At 36.3% G+C, this 20,888-nt stretch overlaps 3 protein-coding genes across 7 annotated transcripts; 1 reads left to right on the forward strand and 2 right to left on the reverse strand.

Moving 5' to 3' along the window:
* Positions 1-3,348: 3,348 nt before the first annotated feature.
* On the reverse strand, positions 3,349-5,709 carry LOC121247214 (chlorophyllase-2). Its single transcript, XM_041145587.1, has 2 exons — positions 5,333-5,709; positions 3,349-4,336 (listed from the first exon to the last, which is right to left on the reverse strand). The coding sequence occupies exons 1-2, from the start codon at positions 5,612-5,614 to the stop codon at positions 3,620-3,622; spliced, it is 999 nt and encodes a 332-aa protein (XP_041001521.1). The 5' UTR covers positions 5,615-5,709; the 3' UTR covers positions 3,349-3,619.
* Positions 5,710-5,958: 249 nt separating this feature from the next.
* LOC121245902 (protein LIFEGUARD 4-like) lies at positions 5,959-9,631 on the forward strand. The gene is made up of 4 exons (XM_041143809.1): positions 5,959-6,515; positions 6,630-6,743; positions 8,947-9,104; positions 9,208-9,631. The coding sequence occupies exons 1-4, from the start codon at positions 6,263-6,265 to the stop codon at positions 9,412-9,414; spliced, it is 732 nt and encodes a 243-aa protein (XP_040999743.1). The 5' UTR covers positions 5,959-6,262; the 3' UTR covers positions 9,415-9,631.
* A 1,402-nt stretch (positions 9,632-11,033) lies between these two features.
* On the reverse strand, positions 11,034-14,683 carry LOC121246675 (VAN3-binding protein-like). 5 transcript variants are annotated; one of them, XM_041144909.1, is made up of 7 exons: positions 14,192-14,683; positions 13,481-13,588; positions 12,557-12,977; positions 12,246-12,479; positions 12,038-12,087; positions 11,798-11,855; positions 11,034-11,644 (listed from the first exon to the last, which is right to left on the reverse strand). In XM_041144909.1, exons 1-7 carry the CDS (start codon positions 14,516-14,518, stop codon positions 11,430-11,432), a joined length of 1,413 nt encoding a protein of 470 aa, XP_041000843.1. In that variant the 5' UTR covers positions 14,519-14,683; the 3' UTR covers positions 11,034-11,429. The 5 variants fall into 5 exon arrangements, with proteins under 5 accessions (XP_041000843.1, XP_041000844.1, XP_041000841.1 ...); XM_041144910.1 differs by having other exon boundaries at positions 12,557-12,974; positions 14,192-14,682; XM_041144907.1 differs by having other exon boundaries at positions 13,481-13,591; positions 14,192-14,682.
* Between the last annotated feature and the right edge of the window lie 6,205 nt (positions 14,684-20,888).

Below are 20,888 nucleotides of genomic sequence, written 5' to 3' on the forward strand. Positions count from 1 at the left end.
GAAACACCTTGATGACACGAAAGCAATACTAAGAAAGAGTGATGAAAGAGAAAAAGGCAGGAAAGGAGTAAGCAAGCCTCGCGGAAGAAGGACGATAGGCATTTGACCACCTGGCCAATGGCTTCCTCTCGGCTCCCTTCCATGGCCAGCTGAGACAAGGAAGTGAGACAAGGAAGGGAGGGTCTCAACAAGATCAGCAAATTCATAGAACTCCCCATGAAGCTCAGAAGGAGCAGTCAGGTCCTCACTCACACACCTCGGGAAGGGGCCTGTTGTAGCATCCGGAGGAGAATCACCACCTGCGAGAGGTTCTACTTAAGTAAGCAGATCGACGACCGGGATCCTCGTACCATCGTTAGCCTGAACTGAAGAATCTGCAACGGAGCACGTCGGTCTCCCAAGAACCTTAACAATAGGAGGAGGTCGACCTCATATGCCTTCCACATCCGCAAGGTGGCTGGAGGAAGCTTCCCCCCCACGTCAGCCACCTCAAAAGAGTGACCCCAAGCGACCGAATAGGATGAGGAAAGGGGAGAGATCTGTGAAGAAGAATGCTGCACCACCCTAGGAGGAGAAGGCGTAAAAATAATTTCGAGAAGGCTGCCCATCTCAGCCTCAACTCTGGGCACCCGTTCTTCTAGTTTGGGGCCGCCTTTGTAATTAGAAGGCTAGCTTCTAAAGTAGTAATTTCCTGCATCAAAGGATCCCGACCTCTGAGAAGTGGTCTGCCCTCGACTGGAACTCCCTCCCGATGAGATTTCTTCCCTTTATATAGAGTAGGTAGGTCCGTGGAATGCCTCCGAAGCGAAGTGATTTGTGGCTGCACAACCAGTGACCTGTCACCAGAGGAAAGGTGCCCCAGGGGAGGCATAGAACCTTCCAGACTTTCTTTGGAAAGAAGGGCCTCAGAATAAACACTGGTAGGGTGTTTTTGCACCCATTCTAGCACAATCGCCAGGCGCGTTGATTCGTAAGGGGTGGCTATCGAATGTAGGGCCTTATCCTCCGGAACCGCTCCCTAGTCTGTCCATATGGGATACTCTCGGCGGTTCACCTAACCCACCAGAAACTCCCAACCACGGCTTGAGACAAAGAAAAACTTGGGGACAAATTTTTTACCTTGCGATACTGTTGTTTCAAGGTAACTAAGCATGGGATGCCTTGAAGCTGCACACATTCCCTTTAAGGCGAAGCACTTTGTGAGCAAGAAGAAACTCGCAGCCAGTATGGTCCTCATCGTACGAGTAGGATTCCAGCATAGCTAGCCGCCAAATAATGTTATAGTAGATCAATAATCGTCAGGTGTTCAGATGCAATTAAGAAGGGACCAAGCCAAGGCGGTCCAGAAGATTGCGGATGGGGAGAGGAAATGACAACCTCAAGCTGCACGAAAACATAAAAAGGGTATAAGGCTACCTTGTAGGAGTGGCCCTCTGAGTCAATGACACCGTTGTCAAGACCCAGAACTTCAAAGGCAACGGATTCTGGCACTTGATAGGTGAAAGCTAAGGAGGTCAATGTGGACTTATTGATGGACGAACACCACCCACTGCCGAAAAACACTGGCTCGACGTTGGCAAAAACACTGGGTTGAACAGATTTTTAGAAGCCATCACTGCCAAAATGCGAAGTAACAGACAGACAGGTTGAAAAGAACAAGAATGACAAGACAATCGTAAAGCAATGAGAGCAAGCCAGGGCCCACTCCCACGTTTTATAAAAGAATGTGACGGTTGGACTTCCGTAAGTCGTCACAACCAGGGTACATGCCGCTTCGGTTTCCTGAAAATGCAGTTCATGAAGCGATATCAACGCGAAGAGTCGCCTAACACCTCTTCATTAATGAGTTTGAAAAGATATGATGAAAAGATGAGTCCATCATGAGGAGACACCGTCAGAAGTAACCAGCCCACAAGAGCTTCTCAAACAGCAAAAAACCTAAATACAGTACCCGGCCTTGGGAAGAGGGTAGAGTAAGTCATGATAAAATTCCCACCATACTCATCCGATGAGAATTACCTAGGTAACTATAATGGGATTCCCACCCCTACCAAGGCCCAACCAAGCCTGACCCAAGACGAAAGGTCACAAATGTGGCCCACTAAGAGAATTCCCTGTGCGTAGCCTGCGGGAGGGATGATGCAGCAGAGGATGAGACTTATCGGGGCTCATTGATCTGAGGTCCCTAGGATCTGAGGTAGGATTGACAAATTCAATCCTAGGGTCGGGTACTGTATTTAGGTAGGATTCCCACCATACTCGTCCGGTGAACATCACCGTACTTAATGATAGAATTAGCGGAGCTCATATCTGAGGTATGATTGACAAATTCAATTTTTTGAGTAGTCGCAAATATGATTTCTCCATTGTTTGATTTGCATATAGCTGTTGCAGTGGAAAATTTGTTCCTGACAACCACATTATAAGATAAAGAAAAAAAACCTTCTAGAAGGGGTATCCACTCTGGAGTTTTGGATGGTGGATTGTTTTTGGTGGTCCACATCAATTGGTGTTCTTTGAAGATTTTTATCACAAAGTTTGAGAACATTATGGGAGTTTGACTTGGATGTTTGTGAATAACCTAGTTTCAAAGGAACCATAGAGAGTCCATTGCTATGATAGCAAATAGTTGGAAGTTATGTGTCTCATCTTTATGGAGGTTTAGGATGTTGGGGTTCAATATTATTCTAGTCCACTCATGAAAGGGCTGGTTACCAAAAAGAGAGATATCTAGAGGCCAGGGTGAGTCTCCATAAGATTTTTGAGTGGACACACCTGAGGAAGAGATGTTCAATTGTTTCCTCAGATTTACAAAGGGGGCCGAGGATGACTGACTTTATTTATCTCGATGTCACTCTAACCTTTAGAGTTCATACAGTAATTCTAGAAGATCTAAACCCTTTTCACCTTACCACAACAATTCCACTAGGTTCCTCTTAGAAGCTGTAAATTAAACTCTTTTGCTTGGCCTTTGGTGTTTTGTTTTCAGGCATGGCATTGTGATCATATCCATGATGGCTTGTGCAGAAATTGTTAAGCAGGAGATAAATTATTTATATGTTTATTTGTTTTCAATCACCGACTCTCTGCTTTATTATCTCTACGAACTGAGGAGCATTTTGGTTTCCACCTACCGGGGCAAATTTCGTACCCAACATATTGCTGTGCTTGGATTTGCTCGATTCTGTGTTTCATGGAGTTGGATATATAGACAAGGTCAGCTTTACATATTTTGTAAGTTTAATTGATTGAAATTTGTTAATAAGATCTATCATCAAAATTCTTTTCATAAGATCACCTTCTGATCTGTTGTATTCTCGACCCTGGAAGCTTCACTAATTCTCAATGTAACGTTAAAGGTATAATTTTGCATTCATTCAACTGTTGAATTGGAGACTAAACAAAAATCACTTAACTTTTTCAACATCTAGCCACGTGCTAGGATTTTACCAAAAACAATTTGTCCATTATCCAACAAACCGACTAGATCTTTTAACTGGTATGAAAAACGCATACCGATTGATCTGGAGCATTCCATCGAAACTAGATCTGGTATGGCACCAAACCAAGCTACTCAATCTCAGCCCCAGTGGAATGTCAGAGGCAAACCCATCTTCCTCTAAGAATGGCCCCGGACACTTCTCATTTCCTCTTTAAAATTCGACCCAAGAAATTCAATATTTCTGAGCTCCACCGGTGCAGTCTCACGCCTATCTATTATAGCCATCAAGTCACTATTATCATCCAGCAGATAAGCTTTCATGAATGCAACCACATTTCCTGCAACAAACCTCCTCATGGGTTCCCTAGACTCCCCATTCTTACACAAACAGTACGTAGCTTTCCCTCTAATACCGGGGGTGTCATCATCCAGGATATCCAAGTGACCATAGTCCTTGGCAACAAAATAACAAGCTGGTGCTCGACACTCATTAAAGAAGTCCTCATGATTAACACCCTTGGGAGCACAAGCAGGCAATAGAGGATTCTTTTTCATTTCACCCAAGCCCGTACCGATAACCATCACAGCCATATCGAGCTCGAATGAACGAGGAACATAGGTGAGTACTGGTGGATGGGTTTGCTTTCCTTTGTCCTTTCCATCAACTGGATCGATGCCTATCAAGGCAGAGAAGTTTAGAGAAGTCTCTGCTTTTTCAAGGGCAAGTGCAAAAGCGGTCTTGCCTCCACGGCTATGGCCAGCAAGTCCTAGCTTTCTTAAATTTGGTCGAACATTTGGTGGAAGCACGTTTTGGAGTCCTTCCGATAACCATTTTGTTGTTGCTGCTGTGGATTTGATGTCACCTGTTGCATCTGCTCCAGCCACGGTGTATAACTATTGAATTGCAAAGAAATTTTTTTAGGAATATGAGATACGTATCATTCAAATGTTTCAACTGCATATCTCAACACATTCATCAGAGTAAAAAAAAAAAAAAAAAAAAACAGAGAGAAGGCCTCTTGAAATTCAAGGCGCTTCATGCTTTTAAAAAATATTCGCCTCCAAGTAGAAAAAAACGTTATAGGAGAGAGAGAGAGAGAGAGAGAGAGAGAGAGAGAGAGAGAGGGTGCATCATCTGATATATGACAATGTAACGTTTCCAGCAGGTACATAAAAGAGAATCATCCGCAACATGGATTTCAAGGATAAAGGGGAAGAAAACAGAGTATGTAGCTCCGAAATATGGAGCGTCCACTGTCCAGGCATTTGAAGTTCGATCATGACCAATCAAAAACACGCCATGAGATAGATATCATGGAGCTTGATAATTTATTCCTGTAGGGAAAATGAAAGCTCCATACTCACAGGTTTTGCAAGTGCCCAACAAAGGAGCGGAAGTCTCTACCATGGATATGAACATCCGGAATATTTTCAGGCAATCAAAGAGATAAGATAAGAAATCTTTCATCTTATTATTATATTTGGATAAAGAAATACTTTGAGGCCTAGTTTTCATTAAATTTTGCAAAAGTATATATGAGAAGTTGCAAAAATAAATTTGTTTGTAATGAAATTTGTGGAGATAGATAAGTAGATTTTAAAAGTTATTAATAAAATATTTTTAAAGAATTTCTTTTAATTTTTGTGAAAAATTATTATGATTGTTCTTTTATTTTCTGCATAAATATAGTCAATTGTAAGCCATACAAATCCAATTGCTTCATTTGCAAACAATAAATATCAAAGGTTATCAAAGATGCAATCAGGATAACTCACTACGCAGCGTGAATCATAATCTAATTGCCTAGAAAAGAGAATCATAGATTGATTCGTATCCGGACCAAAATCAAAACCATTGTACTGAAATAGCAGGTAATGAGAGAGACGAGCCTGAGGGGCGACGACGATGAATCCATGGGAAGCGATGTGTTGGAGAAGCTGAGAGTAAAAAGAGTTATAGAGAAGGTAACCATGGAGGAAGACGAGTAGTGGGAATTCTCCAGCTTCACAGGGCGTCCCAACCAACAGCGGTTTCGGTGGTGGGATTGGAAGCTTTGACTTTGCCGTGCAAATATCAGCTTCCACTGTTTGCAGCATGGTCCTGTACTTCCCAATTTCAAAAACATTTGTAGCTGTAGCAGAAGCAGAAGCAACATCAGAAGAAGGCGGCATGACTCTGTGATGAAGGTGGTGCTCGGCTATTGAAACAGTTTCATCATGCCTGTTTGGATAAGTAAATTTTGTGTGGCATTTGTGGCCTCGGCTCATGAGGCAAAAAGATTTTTTTTTGTTACCGGGATTGAGATTTTCAGTAAGTTAACCGTGGCCCAAAAACCCTGTTGGTTGGCGGTTCGAGTTTGGCGCAATATAAGTAGTGGATCGTGCATGAATCTGGGCTTTTGATTCTACAAGCTGGTTTTTTTTTTTTTAGCTTACTAGCCCAAGTTCTTCTATACTATAATTCATTTACCCCCGCGTATTTTGGCTGCTTATTTCAAAATCATAACAAACTCTAAAAACAGACAACTCTCTCTCTCTCTCTCTCTCTCTCTCTCTCTCTCCCCATCTGCTGAAGGAGAAACGCAGAGCCGAGGGGCGCCATGAAACTCGCTACGCCCATTATATATACAACCACCTTCCAACTTATTTCCACTTTCACGCCTCTAAAACCCCAAAACCAAGACATTTCGATCAAACGCTCCGCCCATCTTCTATACATTTTCCCTCCCCTTCCCGCACTTCCTGTCCTCCCAAACAAAACCCAGAACCTGGCCATACTGCTTCATATCCTCCAACATCTCCCATTTTGTGATCACAAACATGACGAACAAAGGTGACATTGAGTCTGCTTGGGGAAAGAACAACGCCGACCAACTCTACCCCATGTTGCTTGAGAGCCCCCAGCTCCGTTGGGCTTTCATCCGCAAAGTCTACGCTATCTTGTGCTTGCAAATGCTTCTCACAACTGCCGTCGCCGCCGTCGTTGTCTTCTTCCGCCCCATACCCGACTTCATCGCCCACACTTCCGCTGGCCTTGCCGTCTACATCGTCATCTGCGTTCTTCCTTTTATACGTACGTAACTTTTCAATTCTCTAATCCTTCCCTCTTTTCTCAATAAAATTCTTTGTCGGTTTAAATTGGTGCATTCTTGAAAGTTTTCTTTGAAATGCTTTCTATTGTATGTAGTTTTATGCCCCTTGTATTGTTACCACAACCGTCACCCGCTGAACATGTTCCTTCTCGTACTGTTCACCATCTCGATTGCATTAACCGTGGGACTTGCTTGTGCTTTTACCAAAGGTATCTCCTTTTCCTCTCATTCTGTCTCTCTCTTGATATATATTGGTTTTGATTATGAATCGTTTCCTTCAGTTTTTTTTTTTTTCCCCAGCGAACGGTTTTGGTCGGGATTCCATTAATTAAATTTTCTTCTCATTTCTTTTTCCTTTTTCTTGTTATCTCTAATTCTTTATTTTGTTTCATGCAATGAACGAAAAACGTATTAATAGTTGTTCTAAAATTTCTCTTCTCAAAAAAAGTTGCTGTAAAAGTTTAAGCAGACGAATAGATAAGAATTTAATTATTTAATTTGGTTGGCAATAATTGTTTATAATGGAATCAACTCAGATTTTTTCTAAGATTTGGAATTGGACGTATGAATCTTGAACGAAACTGTTATTCTCTGTTCGTTTTGGAGAAACAGGAAACAGTTACAATAATTTCCCGTCAACCAAACAGACCTAGGCCTATTTTTGTATTTGTTCACCAAAACAAAATCACAGTATAATGCTTTTCAAGACAGATAAAAATTCTTGCCATTGGAGAGATTTTTCCTTGGTAAATAAGATTACATTGAATTATCTCAATGAGCGGAATTTTCACAAGGTCGGATCTTTGTTCGTCTTACGACACACGTCACTTTGTTGTTTGCACTTCTATGTCATTTAGGAGGCTACTAGAGTCTCCTAAAAAATTCTACGCTTCAAGATCAAGAGATCTAGATGGTTTCTCTAGGAAAATGAAGAGAGAGAGAGAGAGAGAGAGAGGAGAGTTTTTATCTTTTTCAAGACTCTTTTTCACTTAGCCTACGTACTCTTATTTAAAGAGTCTTCACTCTAAGAAGTTAATTAACTTCCCTAAATTAGTGGAAGTTAAATAACTTCTCTAGAGTTGTGATAGTGGTAAGGAGTTAGCAAATAACTTCCCCGCCCATATGGACATTACTTGTAATGGGATTTACCCACTACCAACATTCCTGTTCGTCTGTAAGATTTGACAGATGTGATGATATATGTATTGAGGACAAAACACAAAATTTTAGGAAAATTTTGTTGAAAGAGACAAAGCTTAATCCTGGTTTTCCTTGAAATTCTCGAGAGATTCGATTGTGTTCCCTCAGTTACCATTGAAGAAACCCCTGAATTGATCCGTGGTGGAAGCCCAAATAGTTCTCTGGATTCTTCACAGATTTCAGCTGAGAAACATAGTGAAACAGACGATTATTAAGGAATTTCCTGGCCAAATTTTATGAACATGCTCTTAAAGCCTACTGATTCACCCATTTGGCCATTTTGCTTTCTTGGATTTTGAGGAAGCCTCAGTTTTTTTCTCCAGAGATTCTGTTCCCAGTCATAGCATGTATGATTCACTCATCAGCAGACATGCAAATGTTAAAGCGGGCATTAGTTGAGACTTTTCTTCTTCTTCTTTTTTTTTTTTTTAAAGGTGGAAAAATCCTATAATATTATAAACGAAAACTTCACTTTTGACGAAGGAATACTTCATTAAAAAACATGCGCAAAGCAATCTTATTACAATCAAATAGCAAAAAAACTCCTCTATATACCCAAGAAACCCTACTCGTGTAACTTTCAAATAGCAAAAAAAAACTTCTCTATAGCCTCGAAGATAGCCCAGGAACTTCTGCCTTTCATAAGTAGGGCAAACCAATTTTATCAGTGCGTAAAATACCCTTAAAGAAGTGGAATACCTATCTGCGAATACCGTACATTAGCACAACCACTACTCCCCATCCAGGCAAGAAAATCGGCCGCCGCATTTCCTTCCCAATATTAGTTGAGACTTAATCAGTCCTTTTAATATTACTATTATTTTGATTAGCCTGCTGGCATGAATAAGACATCTAGTCAGAAAAGATAGCTTTGGGACTAAATTTCAGGCCTATATGTTGTTTACTAATGACAAGATGGACACTCTTTAAACTGAATCGACCAAATTGCTTCCCCTTATAGCTAGCCATAGATGAATCAAAGTAATAAAATCGGGTGCAATGAACCCCAATGCACCACTGCATAACTCATTATCACTGGATTGCCACTGCTTAGAGAATTGAGCTTCCTTAGGGATCCTCAAAACGTTTACGATACTCACATAATCATGATGCATGATGTAGTTATTTTGAGTACGCCTTTACATGTGCAGGAAAGATGCTAGTTTCTTTCTTACCTGATTTGAACTGATGTTTGTTTTCTGTGGAAAACAGGGGAGATCATCTTAGAGGCTGCTATTCTCACTTCTGTTGTGGTTGTTAGCCTAACTCTCTATACGTTCTGGGCAGTCAAGAGAGGTAGTGATTTCAGTTTTCTAGGACCCTTTCTTTTTGCTTCTCTCCTGGTGCTTATGGCTTTTGGCCTCATTCAGGTACATGGGGACTTGATAATTTCCAACTTCCTCTCTCTCTCTCTCTCTCTCTCCCCACATATAGATTTGGACTAATCAAGGGACTAATTTTATGAATGAACAGATATTCTTTCCTCTGGGGAAAATAACAGTGGCAATCTATAGTGGATTGGCAGCGCTCATATTCTGTGGTTACATTGTATATGACACGAATAATCTGATCAAGCGCTTCAGCTACGATGATTATGTCTGGGCTTCAGTCTCCCTCTATCTAGATATTGTTAATCTCTTTCTTAGCCTGCTCACTATACTCAACATTGTGGACAACTAAAAAGTCTTCAGTTTCTCTCTCAGTCTCGTGTCTTTCCGTATTCAGATTGTCAAAAGTCGTCACAGAAACCTTGAGCCTTTGTTCACTACTTAAGGGAGTACAGTAAGCATGTAAATCCAATTGAAAGAGTATTTTTTTTATTATAAAGTGATGTGATTTAATGTAGAATATCATATATTATAAAATTATTTTTATTATAAAATAGATTTAACGAATTCTACGAAAATCTCATAAGTTTATAAATTTTTTTGTCTTTGGCTTTTATTTTCTTTTTAAAAAAAAGGGGGGGAGTGAATCAAAGACACGTGATATTTGTTCTGGAGTACTCATTACTCACAGCAACTTCCTTTAAATCCCAACCTATAGAAAGAGAAACAAGATATGTTTGCTTTCATATACTCCACACTTTCTCTTTATTTCTCTCTATAGAATTTAAATAATGATATGATATTTTATATAGTATGTACATGACAAAATAATTATCCTAAATACTCCTTTAAGAGAAATTCAAAGGAAGTTGTCAATAAATACAAGAATTATTTTTTTCAATTTATAAGTAATATAAGAGAGACACTTTCTAATAGTGTTGCAAAAATATTTTTCAAGGAAATCTACTAGGAATAATATTTTCCAGTGATTTAATAAGATGGTGATAATTCAAATTAAAAAAAAAATTATAAACTTCATTACACAAAATAAAGAATATATTTTATAAAAATAAGATTATTTTACATAATATCCCATTATAAAAAAGACCGTGGTATGTCCACTATTTTCAATTCTTGTCGGCTACTGTTAGGCATAATTAATTTTTTTATTTATATTTTTTAACAATTTTAAATATTTTAAAAAAATAAAAAATAAAAATATTATTAAAAAATATTTCTTTAATTATTAAATAAAAAATTACAACAATAATACTGAGCGATAACAACAGGCAGTCAGAATATCTTTTTACTTAAAAAAAAAAAACCGTATTGCGTAAAATTTGTTGTTGGTACGACTGCTATTGAGGGAAGGATGACAGCAGTGTCTCGTACATTTCATCGAACCGACAACCAAGTACTGAAGACTTGCGATGCTGTCCAGGTTGTAAAGTTCCGTCTGGGGAAACTGGAGCAAGTATTGGAAGAAGTTAGAAGAAGTAATTCACACATGAGTGGCTATACAGCCACCGCTCCCAGCTGTACTTGCGATGCTAGTTTTAGGATTTTATTTTTTATTTTTTTTCATATATGCATTTTTAAATATTTTTAAAAAAATAAAAAAATCATAATATTATTAAAAAATACATACTTAATCATTAAGTAAAAAATATATATATATATAAAAAAAATAAAAAATTGGGAGCGGAGCGGTAGCCCCCAGCGGGACATTATATCATTTTCGTTAACACATTATCTGACAATTTGGCGGTTCTCTGCTTCTCACTGAATAGAATATTATATTATGGCACAGCTTGGTTTCTTAATCCAATAAAAAATGTTAATTTATAGAAGACAATCATTTATCCACCAGAACAGAAACTTTCGGCAGAAATGTGTTTGTTTTAACCCCAAAAGTACTTAACTAAACTGGGTGCCAGAAATAATGCAGAGACAGAACCAAACCCACATTCATAAAATAAATAAAAAGCACGTCTTCTCTACTAAATATTGTTCTTTACACAAAATGAGATCCTTTCCTTCGCTTTTTGACTTGGACTGCGACAGAGTCCAATATACTCCTTTTCTTTTCATGAACAGCAGAACAGACTCGGACCACATGGTGTTAACTTCGACTTAAATCACTCTACTTTTCCATTCAGAAACAAAAAGGAAAGCTCCACATTCCCCCCAATATCTGATAAACCACTTAAATTTTAATCACTCCTTTTTACAATAAGGAACCCAAGAAATATCCCCACCAAACTGCAAAATACCCCTATTATGTTAGGAGGGAGTCAAAAATCCAAGAGTCCCACAACTTGGCCATTTCCCCAGAATTTCTCCTTCATGTGTAAATTGCACATTTCTTCACATCCTCTGCCTGTTATTCTTTTCAGCAGAAATGGCGAGGAGCCTTGAGACTCCTTGAGTCCAGATATCATACTCTCTCTGGTTCCTGCACTCAAATTCAACCACACCGCGCAACACTGTCTTCAATCCAAAGTATCGGCGGTGCTCACCACCTTCCAGCAAGTGGCGGCCGGGCCATGCTGGCATCTCTTTAATCACTTCCAACACCACATCTGTAAATTCAAAAGGATATGGCGTTAAAGAAGCAGCCTTTTGATCTTTATCCCCCTTTAGTGCCAATTGCTTTCACAAATCCCCATATATACGAGAAGACCCACCTCCAATTCTGTTCAAATTATTAGAGAAGGACAAAGGCAATTACTTACTCTTTTTCTTCTTTGTGATGGTCCCAGCAATATGCCTGCTCTTCATTTTCAGCATAACCTGCACAAAAAGAAGTCACAAAGATGAAAAAACAAGACAAAAAAGAAAGTAGATCTTCATTTATTTCATCATGCTCAGTTTTGTTAACTTTTACCCATCAACCATATGACCAAAAAGTCCAATTGATAATTGAATTCCAATTTCTGAGGAAAATCAAACAGTTCCAGGCACAGAATGGCTACCTGATTCATTTTGTTGATGTAAACAGACACTATTTTCCCGTGAAGATCACCTGCGTTCATCACAACAATGGCACAATCAAATTCTCTTTCCATAATTGACTCAGTTTCACATTTGAGTAAGAATCGTGACGTTTCCATATGAACAAAAATACAAGTAAATCAAATTTAAGATATTTCTCGGTAGAGAGTCGGCAAGAGAACTTTTTACCTTTGCGGGTGCGCTTGAGCAGCTCACCTCCTCGAGCAAGTAATTCTCTACTGCAGATTCCCAGAAAATTTTCTTCAGGAACAAGCTCACCACTGAAGCTACTATTGGAATTACCGTTACTGCCGTTGTTACCGTTACCCCCAGCACCAATTCCCTTGTCCACCGGTATAACAGCTGCTATATTCCAAACTTCCTTCAATGCCCTTGCCTTCAGTGTGGCCGCTCCACGTAAAGCTGAGGGATGTTAAGTCAGTAAATATTGAAATTACACATTCCACCAATGCCCCCAGATGATTTTAGAAAAAATTTACCTGTTGCAGCCGCAGCAGTTAATGTCATTATATCCCCAGGCGACCTGACGTTCACGGCGGAGCTTACCACCGAAGCAAGGTGCTCACGCTCGGCTCCCATGGCCTCCGCTGCCTCGACGCATTGGGTGGCAACCAACGTAGCAGCCGACGCCACTGCCATGTCCGTCTTTGCCAACTGATCGTCCTTCCCTGCCCCCGAGGATGCTGCGGTGGCAGCAGCTATAGCAGCCATGGCGGCAGCCACCCCAGCCACCGAAACAGCAGCATGAACCTGGGCATTGTAGGCCCTGGTCTCTTCCTTTTTCTTCTCTTTCCTGTCCTTCAGCCACCTCCCCACAGTCTTCCCTCCGCCACCAGCTCCGCCAGGAGTGGTGGCGGTTCGGTATTGGGTGTTAAGAGGATTGGTTGAGCGGCAAAACTGCAACAGAGATTCAGAGGAATTCGCGAGATGAAGTGCGTGTTGTGTGGGTCACTACAAATTGGCATCATGCGTGTCTATGTACACCTCCCCTCATAACGTTAATAAAATAAAATACCACAAATTTTTAAAATTTTTACTTTTGTTCATATGCGATGCAATTTTTAATATCTCATAGATTTGAACGAGAGTTTTACAAATGACAACAAAACTTATTTTAAAATTGAATTGCTACAAGTTCTAGAGAATCAGAATTTGGTCTCTCTGAGAAATTCTGACGTTGGTTACAGAGAAAGCCTGGAATACGCTCGCTCTTAAGAGTGGTCAATTCTGTAACAAAATAAAAAAAAGACCTAGTATTCGTGCTTTGTATCGAAAACGAGGAAAACAAAAGTGAAACAAGTACGATCCACTTGTATGCCTGTCTCTCTGGGTGTGGTTTATGTTTTACTAGTTTCCGGTGACCGTAAACGGTTTTGGCCGGTGATAAAGAGTAAAAAAGAAACCTTTACGTCGTCCATTTCGGAGGGGGAGACAGGTGGGCTATCGGTTAAGGAGCCGTTGAGAGGGCCACTGCTATGTGAGAGCCTGCCTGAGGTGCGTGGTGATACTTCCTGCTGCAAACAGAGAAAGGAAGATCAGGATGTGTATTTGGATTAGCGGTAATTAATTGCATGAGAATGATTGAGAAAGTAAGAGGAATCGTTGAATTTCAAATGCGGGCGTCAGCTATAAGATTAGTGATAGAGAGATCTGAATTTAGGACCCAAAAATAGACATATTGATAACAGAGCGTGTATGAGAAACACTAAAATAAAGGGCCAGAGGCGGAACACAAATCTATGAAAGCTCTGTTGGGGTTGTAAAACATATAGTACGGTATATACCAGAAGTCTAATGTAGACAAGAGAGCAATAGAAATTAAAGAACGAGAAAGGCAGGAATGGGCAACTATGAACTACGCAAAAGTTTAGAACATAAGCCAAATTCAGAAACAAACACCAGGATAAAACAACGGCAGAGCAAACAAAATAAGAGACCAGTCAAAAGAAGAGGAGAAGCTGGAATAAGATATAACCCATAAGAGAGAGAACAAAAAAGCAAAAAATAAAAGACCAAGCTAAAACAAAAGTTTCGATCAGCCCCAACAACCCAAAATTCTCATAAGTTGTCCACACACGCTCGGTGTTGGTTTTCCAGTCGCCGCAAACACTCACCGACTGAGACATAATCCTGTCCATGACCATCTGAGAGGTCTCAGACGAAGCAAAAGAAAAGGGGTTCCCGGAGACCGTAGCACTCTCCTCCAACTCCCCGGCCAAGTCCTCCATTATAGTTTCGCCATTAACACCAGCACCAACACCACTGGAGGTCTTCGACAATGCCACCATTTGTGGTGGGGCCAGAACCTTTGAGACCTCCAGCGCCGAGACGCTCCACGACCGGGAGAGAAACTCCATGGGCTCCCGAGGGGTCTCTGGTGGCGGGAGCAACGAGCAATGGAGCAAGTTGGGTCGCCATGGGTCCTGAACGGCCTTCTCCATGACAGCGTTTCTCCGACTCCGTGACTGTTTGTGTGTTTGAAAGAGTGCGTGGGTCAAGGTAAATTCTGAGGGAGGAGATGACTGTCGTCGCTTTATAGACGCGAGTGGCTACGTGTGCATCTGAGAGAAAGAGACAAAGCGGCGGAGATGTCAGTCTAATTGAAAGCTCTCGAGGATTTAACTAAAAAAAAAAAAGTACATTTTATTGGTGAATACTGAATACGGCCTTCTATATTGTTGATGTAAAAATATCTAATTTCAGATTATTATTTTTTTATTAATCAAATTATGTTACGATAAAACTGTAAAATTACAAGCTGGCGCATCAAAACCGCACGCTGATATGATTTTAATCTTTTATCTCGTAAAAATAATTTTTATCTTTAATTTATATAGTTAAATTAAATAAATATCTTACGTATCAATATTAATATATAATTTAATACACAAATTCATTTACAAAAAAATTTTTCTTTCTTGATGATTATAAATTTTATAAACATTGAATCTCGTTTGTATTCAAAATCTATCTTAATTCATCTCATCTTATTATTATAATTTTTTTAAATTTTCACATAAAATATAATAAATAATTTAATTTTTTCAAATCTTAAAACAAGTATCGACAACTAAATATATTATGTGAATTACAAGCAACATTAATATATCTATTTGTACCTTAATTATAACAAGTGCTTACGAAAAAAAAAAAAAGAATTATAGGAAATCTAATCCCTTGAACTTAATAGTGACCGTATCGTATTGAGAGCAAAAATCTTAATATATATATATATATGACGTATGATTTTTTTTTGAGAATATATGACGTACGATTTTAAAATATCGTAATAGTCGACACTTTGAAGAAAGAGAAAGAGGGCTCGACACATCAAATAGTCGGTACCAAATATTCCGGACTTATTCCAATGACAAACAAAATAGTACTTACCCCGTAGCCTCGAAAAGACAATAATATGGAAAACTATGGGAGTTTGCAGCTTCGTTGCAAGGTTATTTAGGGAAAAAAATCATTGTTAAATTTTCCACTTTAAAATTTAAACTTTCATGTATATATTCTTTACACCAGAATTACTTTAATAAGAATTTTTTAATGAAAGCTTCTTATTTAATATTTATAATTTTGCAACAAACTAAAAGTAAAATAAAATTCACAAAATTTCAAATAATTATCATTAAAAAAGATTCCAAAAATTATTTTATTTTATTCTACCAATTTGATCAAATCAAATTATAGTTATTTTTTAAAGAGAAAATTTACATACATTCTTGAAGTACGTAAATATTTTGTAATTATTTTGAAAAAGAATAGAGTCTATTATTAAAAAATTAATTTTTTCTATTTGAGTCTAATGTTTTATTATTATTTTTTAAATAATTACACAATAATTATATAATTCATAATTACAAATATGTTACACAGAAATACAATAGACATCTTAAAGAAATAAAAGGAGCAAAAAAGTGAAAATTCGAAAATATAGACATTATTGGAAGAATGATGTTATTATATCCTTGAAAATATAGACATTATTGGAAGAATGATGTTATTATATCCTTCCATTTTATCATTTTATTTTAATTGCTTGTATATTTATTTATTTATTTTATTAATTAGGAAAGTGAATAATATATTTATTTTTTATATCTTTTAAAAATATTAAAAAAATATAAATAAATAAATAAATTTTGGCTACCCCTAACAGCACTCTTATTGGAATGGGTGTGGAAGGGAATTATACTTGGCAGTTGGCAATTGGACCCACACGGACCTGAAAGGCTGAAAAAACGAAGGGTGGAAACTGGATCAACGAGGGGCATTAAATGAGATGGGCCAGCTGTACTTATGGCCGTGGATAACCTGCGAAGGAAGGTAAGCCATCATGTAATTGCGTGTAGCTAAATGATTGGTAGCCAGCATTTCAGCATGCATGACCCTCCACCTAAATTATGAGAAATGATATACATAATATATTTTGTATAAAATAATATTATTTTTATGAAATATTTTATAAAAATATCTTTATTTAAAAATAATTATATAAAATATTATAAAAAAAATATTATGTGTAAATCATTTTCTTTAAATTATTAGGCTCTTTTGTACTCCTGATCAATTAGAAAATAATTATTCATTTTAAATAATAAACTTTTGGATGTTTAAAATTAGTATTTTTATTTTACTTATTTTTATTGAAATCAATTATCTGGAAACAAAAATTTGACTAATTTTGAGTTGTTTAGTTTGAGAAAAATGATAATTATAGTTGTAAGTATATAAATATTATATAATTATTTTAAAAATAATGAATAAATATAAGAATTATATAAAAATAAAATAATTTTTTAATAATAAATTTTATATTTTTAAAACAATTGTACGATATTTATATTCTTTATAACTGTATAAATGTATAAAGCATTACCCAATTCGATAATTTTAAATTCGAGACATCTTGACTTGTACTCTTCACCCACCTTAAAATTGGATAATCCCTTGTCAAGTTTATTGGGGGGTGGGGGAGTCAAAGATAATGGAGGGGGTAGAAAAATCCCTAGATAGCCCGTACCACAAGAACCTCAGTATTGTGTCTTCATTCTAAGGGAGCCATGCACTGATCATTCAATCTATCATATAAAGTCGATCAGATTCGTTCTTATCTATTTGATGCATGTATACATTCGTTCTTATCTATCACATGCTAATCACGCGGCATGAATCTTTTTAGAAGTGACTTCGTTTGGTTATTCAATTCACCTCAATTTATTTTAACTTATTATTACAATTTTTTCAAATTTCAATACAAAATATAATAAACTATTTAATTTTTTCAAATCTCAAAATAATAATAATATTAAAAAATAATATTCTAACAATATTTTATCATCTCAACTTAACTCAACTTAATTCAGTTCAATATCCAAACGCAACCTAAACATTTGGTGATACAGCATTAATGAAATATTCTACACATCATTCCTGCATATGCATCGCTTGTATTTGTGACGTTTTGTTATCGTTATCCGTACATCACAAATTTATTAAAAAACTAAAAAGTAAAAAAAATTATGTGATATATAAATGATGAATATAATAATTCTATTGCATTACATGACCATGTATCTTATCTCTTCGAGTAATTATCCTGTTGAAGATCATGGAGCGAGATATATTTTTCAAGTGCAATAGCTCAGTTCAAAATTAGTGCAACTCATTCGATGACTATAATAGAAGATTATAAATAGGCATTCAACTTTCTGTCAAACCTAAATTAGAGGTGTTAATATGTAATATGATTTATGAATCAAACACTAACATAATATGAAATTAACTGGCTGATTTAGCTTTGATATAAATGGATTTATATTAAAATAAGTTGATCCGTTAAGACATAATTAATAAATAGGTGAATAACAGATTAGACTGCTTAACCCAAAGTCAAGAGCCTCAATAACACCTTTAGATTTTATTTCAAAATTACAGTTTTATTATTGTTTGGTTGTAATATTGATATTTCTCATTATGCTTTTATTTCTATTGTTTGAATTATAATTCTAGTCCTATACTCATATTTTTTATTGTTAAGTTTGTAATATTGATTTTATTTTAGGTTAAAATCTGGAAAGTATTGATATTTTTTGTTAGCAGGTAGTCTTATTGGTTTTTTTAGATAATGTGGCTACTAATAAATATAGATTTGAACTTTTATGTACAATTATGTTAATTATGTCAAATGAGTTATGCGAGTTAAGTCAATTCATTTACATGAAATGTATTAAAATTAGTTGACATATTTCTAATTAATTACTTTAAAATTGAAGCTGTTTTATTATTTTTGATTGTAATATTGATGTTTCTCATTATGTTTTTATTTCTATTGCTAGAATTGTAATTCTAGTCCTATGACAATATTTGTTATTATTGGGTTTATAATATTAGTTTTATTAGAGGCTAAAATTCAGAAAGCATTGATATTTTTTGTTAGTAAGTAGTTTTATTCATTTTTTTAGATAATGTGGCTACTAATAAATATAGATTTAAACTTTTATATGGAATTATATTAATCATGTCGAATGAGTTATGTGGGTTAGTTCAACCTATTTACATGAAATATATTAAAATTAGTTGACATATTTATAATTAATTACTAAACGGGTCAAAACAAGTGACACGATATGACCCGTTATTTAAACAAATCGTGTTAGTTTTGAATGTCTGATCCGTTTAATTTAATAGGTTGTGTTCGGATTGACTCATATAATCGAATGATAATTTGACAGAACACAAACACTACCCATAAACACAAATTACCTCCCCTAACCTAAATAACCTTCATGACTGTGACCTAGTGCATGGCCTCTTGGTTGATATTGCAGTTTATTAATAAATAAATGGGATCTGAACTAATCTGAGTCAAAGCTTATCATTTATGTATTATTATTTTATAAAAATAACTTATAAATAGAAAGCAATTGAATCATTTTTATTTATTTATTTTATTTTTACGTGAGATTGATGTAGTACCTACCTGTTAATTAAAATCGTAATGTGTATCACTTTTTTTAATTGGTTATTGGTCCCCACGTGCAACTACTAGCAATTAATTCCAATCGAATGCACTTAGAAGCTATATTTCCTAGTTCTGACTATGCAAAAGGCAACGATCGAGTTCAAAAGATTTTCAAACGTGTGGGTCGGGGAGACATGCAAATATTGTGTAGATGAGATATATATATCTCTATTAATTCAATGGAGCCTACCTTCGTATATGTATATTAATTATAAATAGAAATGGAGATGTAATATATATGTATGCTTGTTTTTCAACGTAAATCATGCTACCTAATGAATTAATAGCCTGGGAAGGCAGGCAAGCCACTTAACCTTGCAGGTCCGTCGTGGTCCAATGAATTGGAGTTTATTATTGGAAGATATGCAGTCCTATTTATGTCAATTCTCGCATCTGTGGCGTAGAGCGTTTTTAGTCCCCACCATACTCGCCCTGTTGACAATAGTCTGGTCCTCGCCAAGGAATTAGAAGCATAAACCTATTCGATATGGCTGGACACTATGCTAATTTTGATTAATTCTTATTAGCGATGCCAACCCATTTTCTTATATCACTATTTACAGTACTTAAAGAGAAGAAAATATAATAGATAAAGTTATTCTATTTTCAAACTGATCATTTGTATAGTATATATAATATACATCACTTAAATAATAAGATTTGATTTATAAAATTTAAATTTTAAAATTTATCTTTTAAAAGAGATTATCATGTAATTTAAGAATTTTATTAGCTAGATATATATGTTCTATACACTAACTTGATGGTAGAATTTTTCAAGATGAAACAATTGTGGCAACTTCTTGGACATGCCACGTAAAAACATGCATGAATGTTCAACTCCTAGCCAGGTGCATGCCTTAGCTTGTATACGGATGTATGTCTTCTTCGAATCCTTTTGAAAAATATAAATTCACGAAAACTATATATCGAATTTTATTAAAAGTGGATCAAAATTCATATTTCATTAGTTATCTACGTCTTCATGCACGTAAGACAAGACCTATATAGCTACTATATATGCTAGCTAGAACGTACGTATTAGTTGTATTCCACTTGTAACTGTATATATAACTTAGATTATAATATTATTTTATCGCTTTCTCTAAATCGTGATTTTGAAGAACGGTCTGAAGATCTCTCTAAAAATTATCTTATGACAATAAGTAACAGTGCATCCATCACTCTCACCGCTACCAGTAGTAGTTCCATTATTCGTAATTTTTTACAAATATCTTATTTCTATCTTTTAAGATATCGTCATCTTTATAAGATATGAGTGACGATCAAGAAATTGATCATAAAAATTTTTTTATTTTTACTTTTTTATCCATCAATTTGTATTTTTGTTATTATTCTAGGATATTTATTAAGAAATCCCACCCCTCATCTTATATCATATTTTTTAATGAAATATATTTACTTGTTTAGAAAAAGGAAAAAGAGAGACAGAATTTTGGAGAATAATTTGTATTATTTTTGTGTCTATAAAACTGTACAAAGCAGGCCTACTTTTAGTTGAATATGGCCAAATTAAATAAGATAATACGAGGAAGAAATATTCTAATATAGAGTAATTACATAAATTTAAGAATATTTACCATTATATTTATTAAGAAAGATGCTAATCTTACAAACACTAACTCCAACGTTCATCAGGCGAAAACCTCAGGGGTCTAGGCCACGTTTCAACCCGACACTACAAGAGAGGTCCTGACTCTGTCCTGACAAGCTCGCCCAGTTCCCCTTCTGTTCTCTTCAGCGGTACTGTGTGGCATAAT

The sequence above is a fragment of the Juglans microcarpa x Juglans regia genome, chromosome 1S (genome assembly GCF_004785595.1).
Source record: "Juglans microcarpa x Juglans regia isolate MS1-56 chromosome 1S, Jm3101_v1.0, whole genome shotgun sequence".
Taxonomy (NCBI): Eukaryota; Viridiplantae; Streptophyta; class Magnoliopsida; order Fagales; family Juglandaceae; genus Juglans; species Juglans microcarpa x Juglans regia.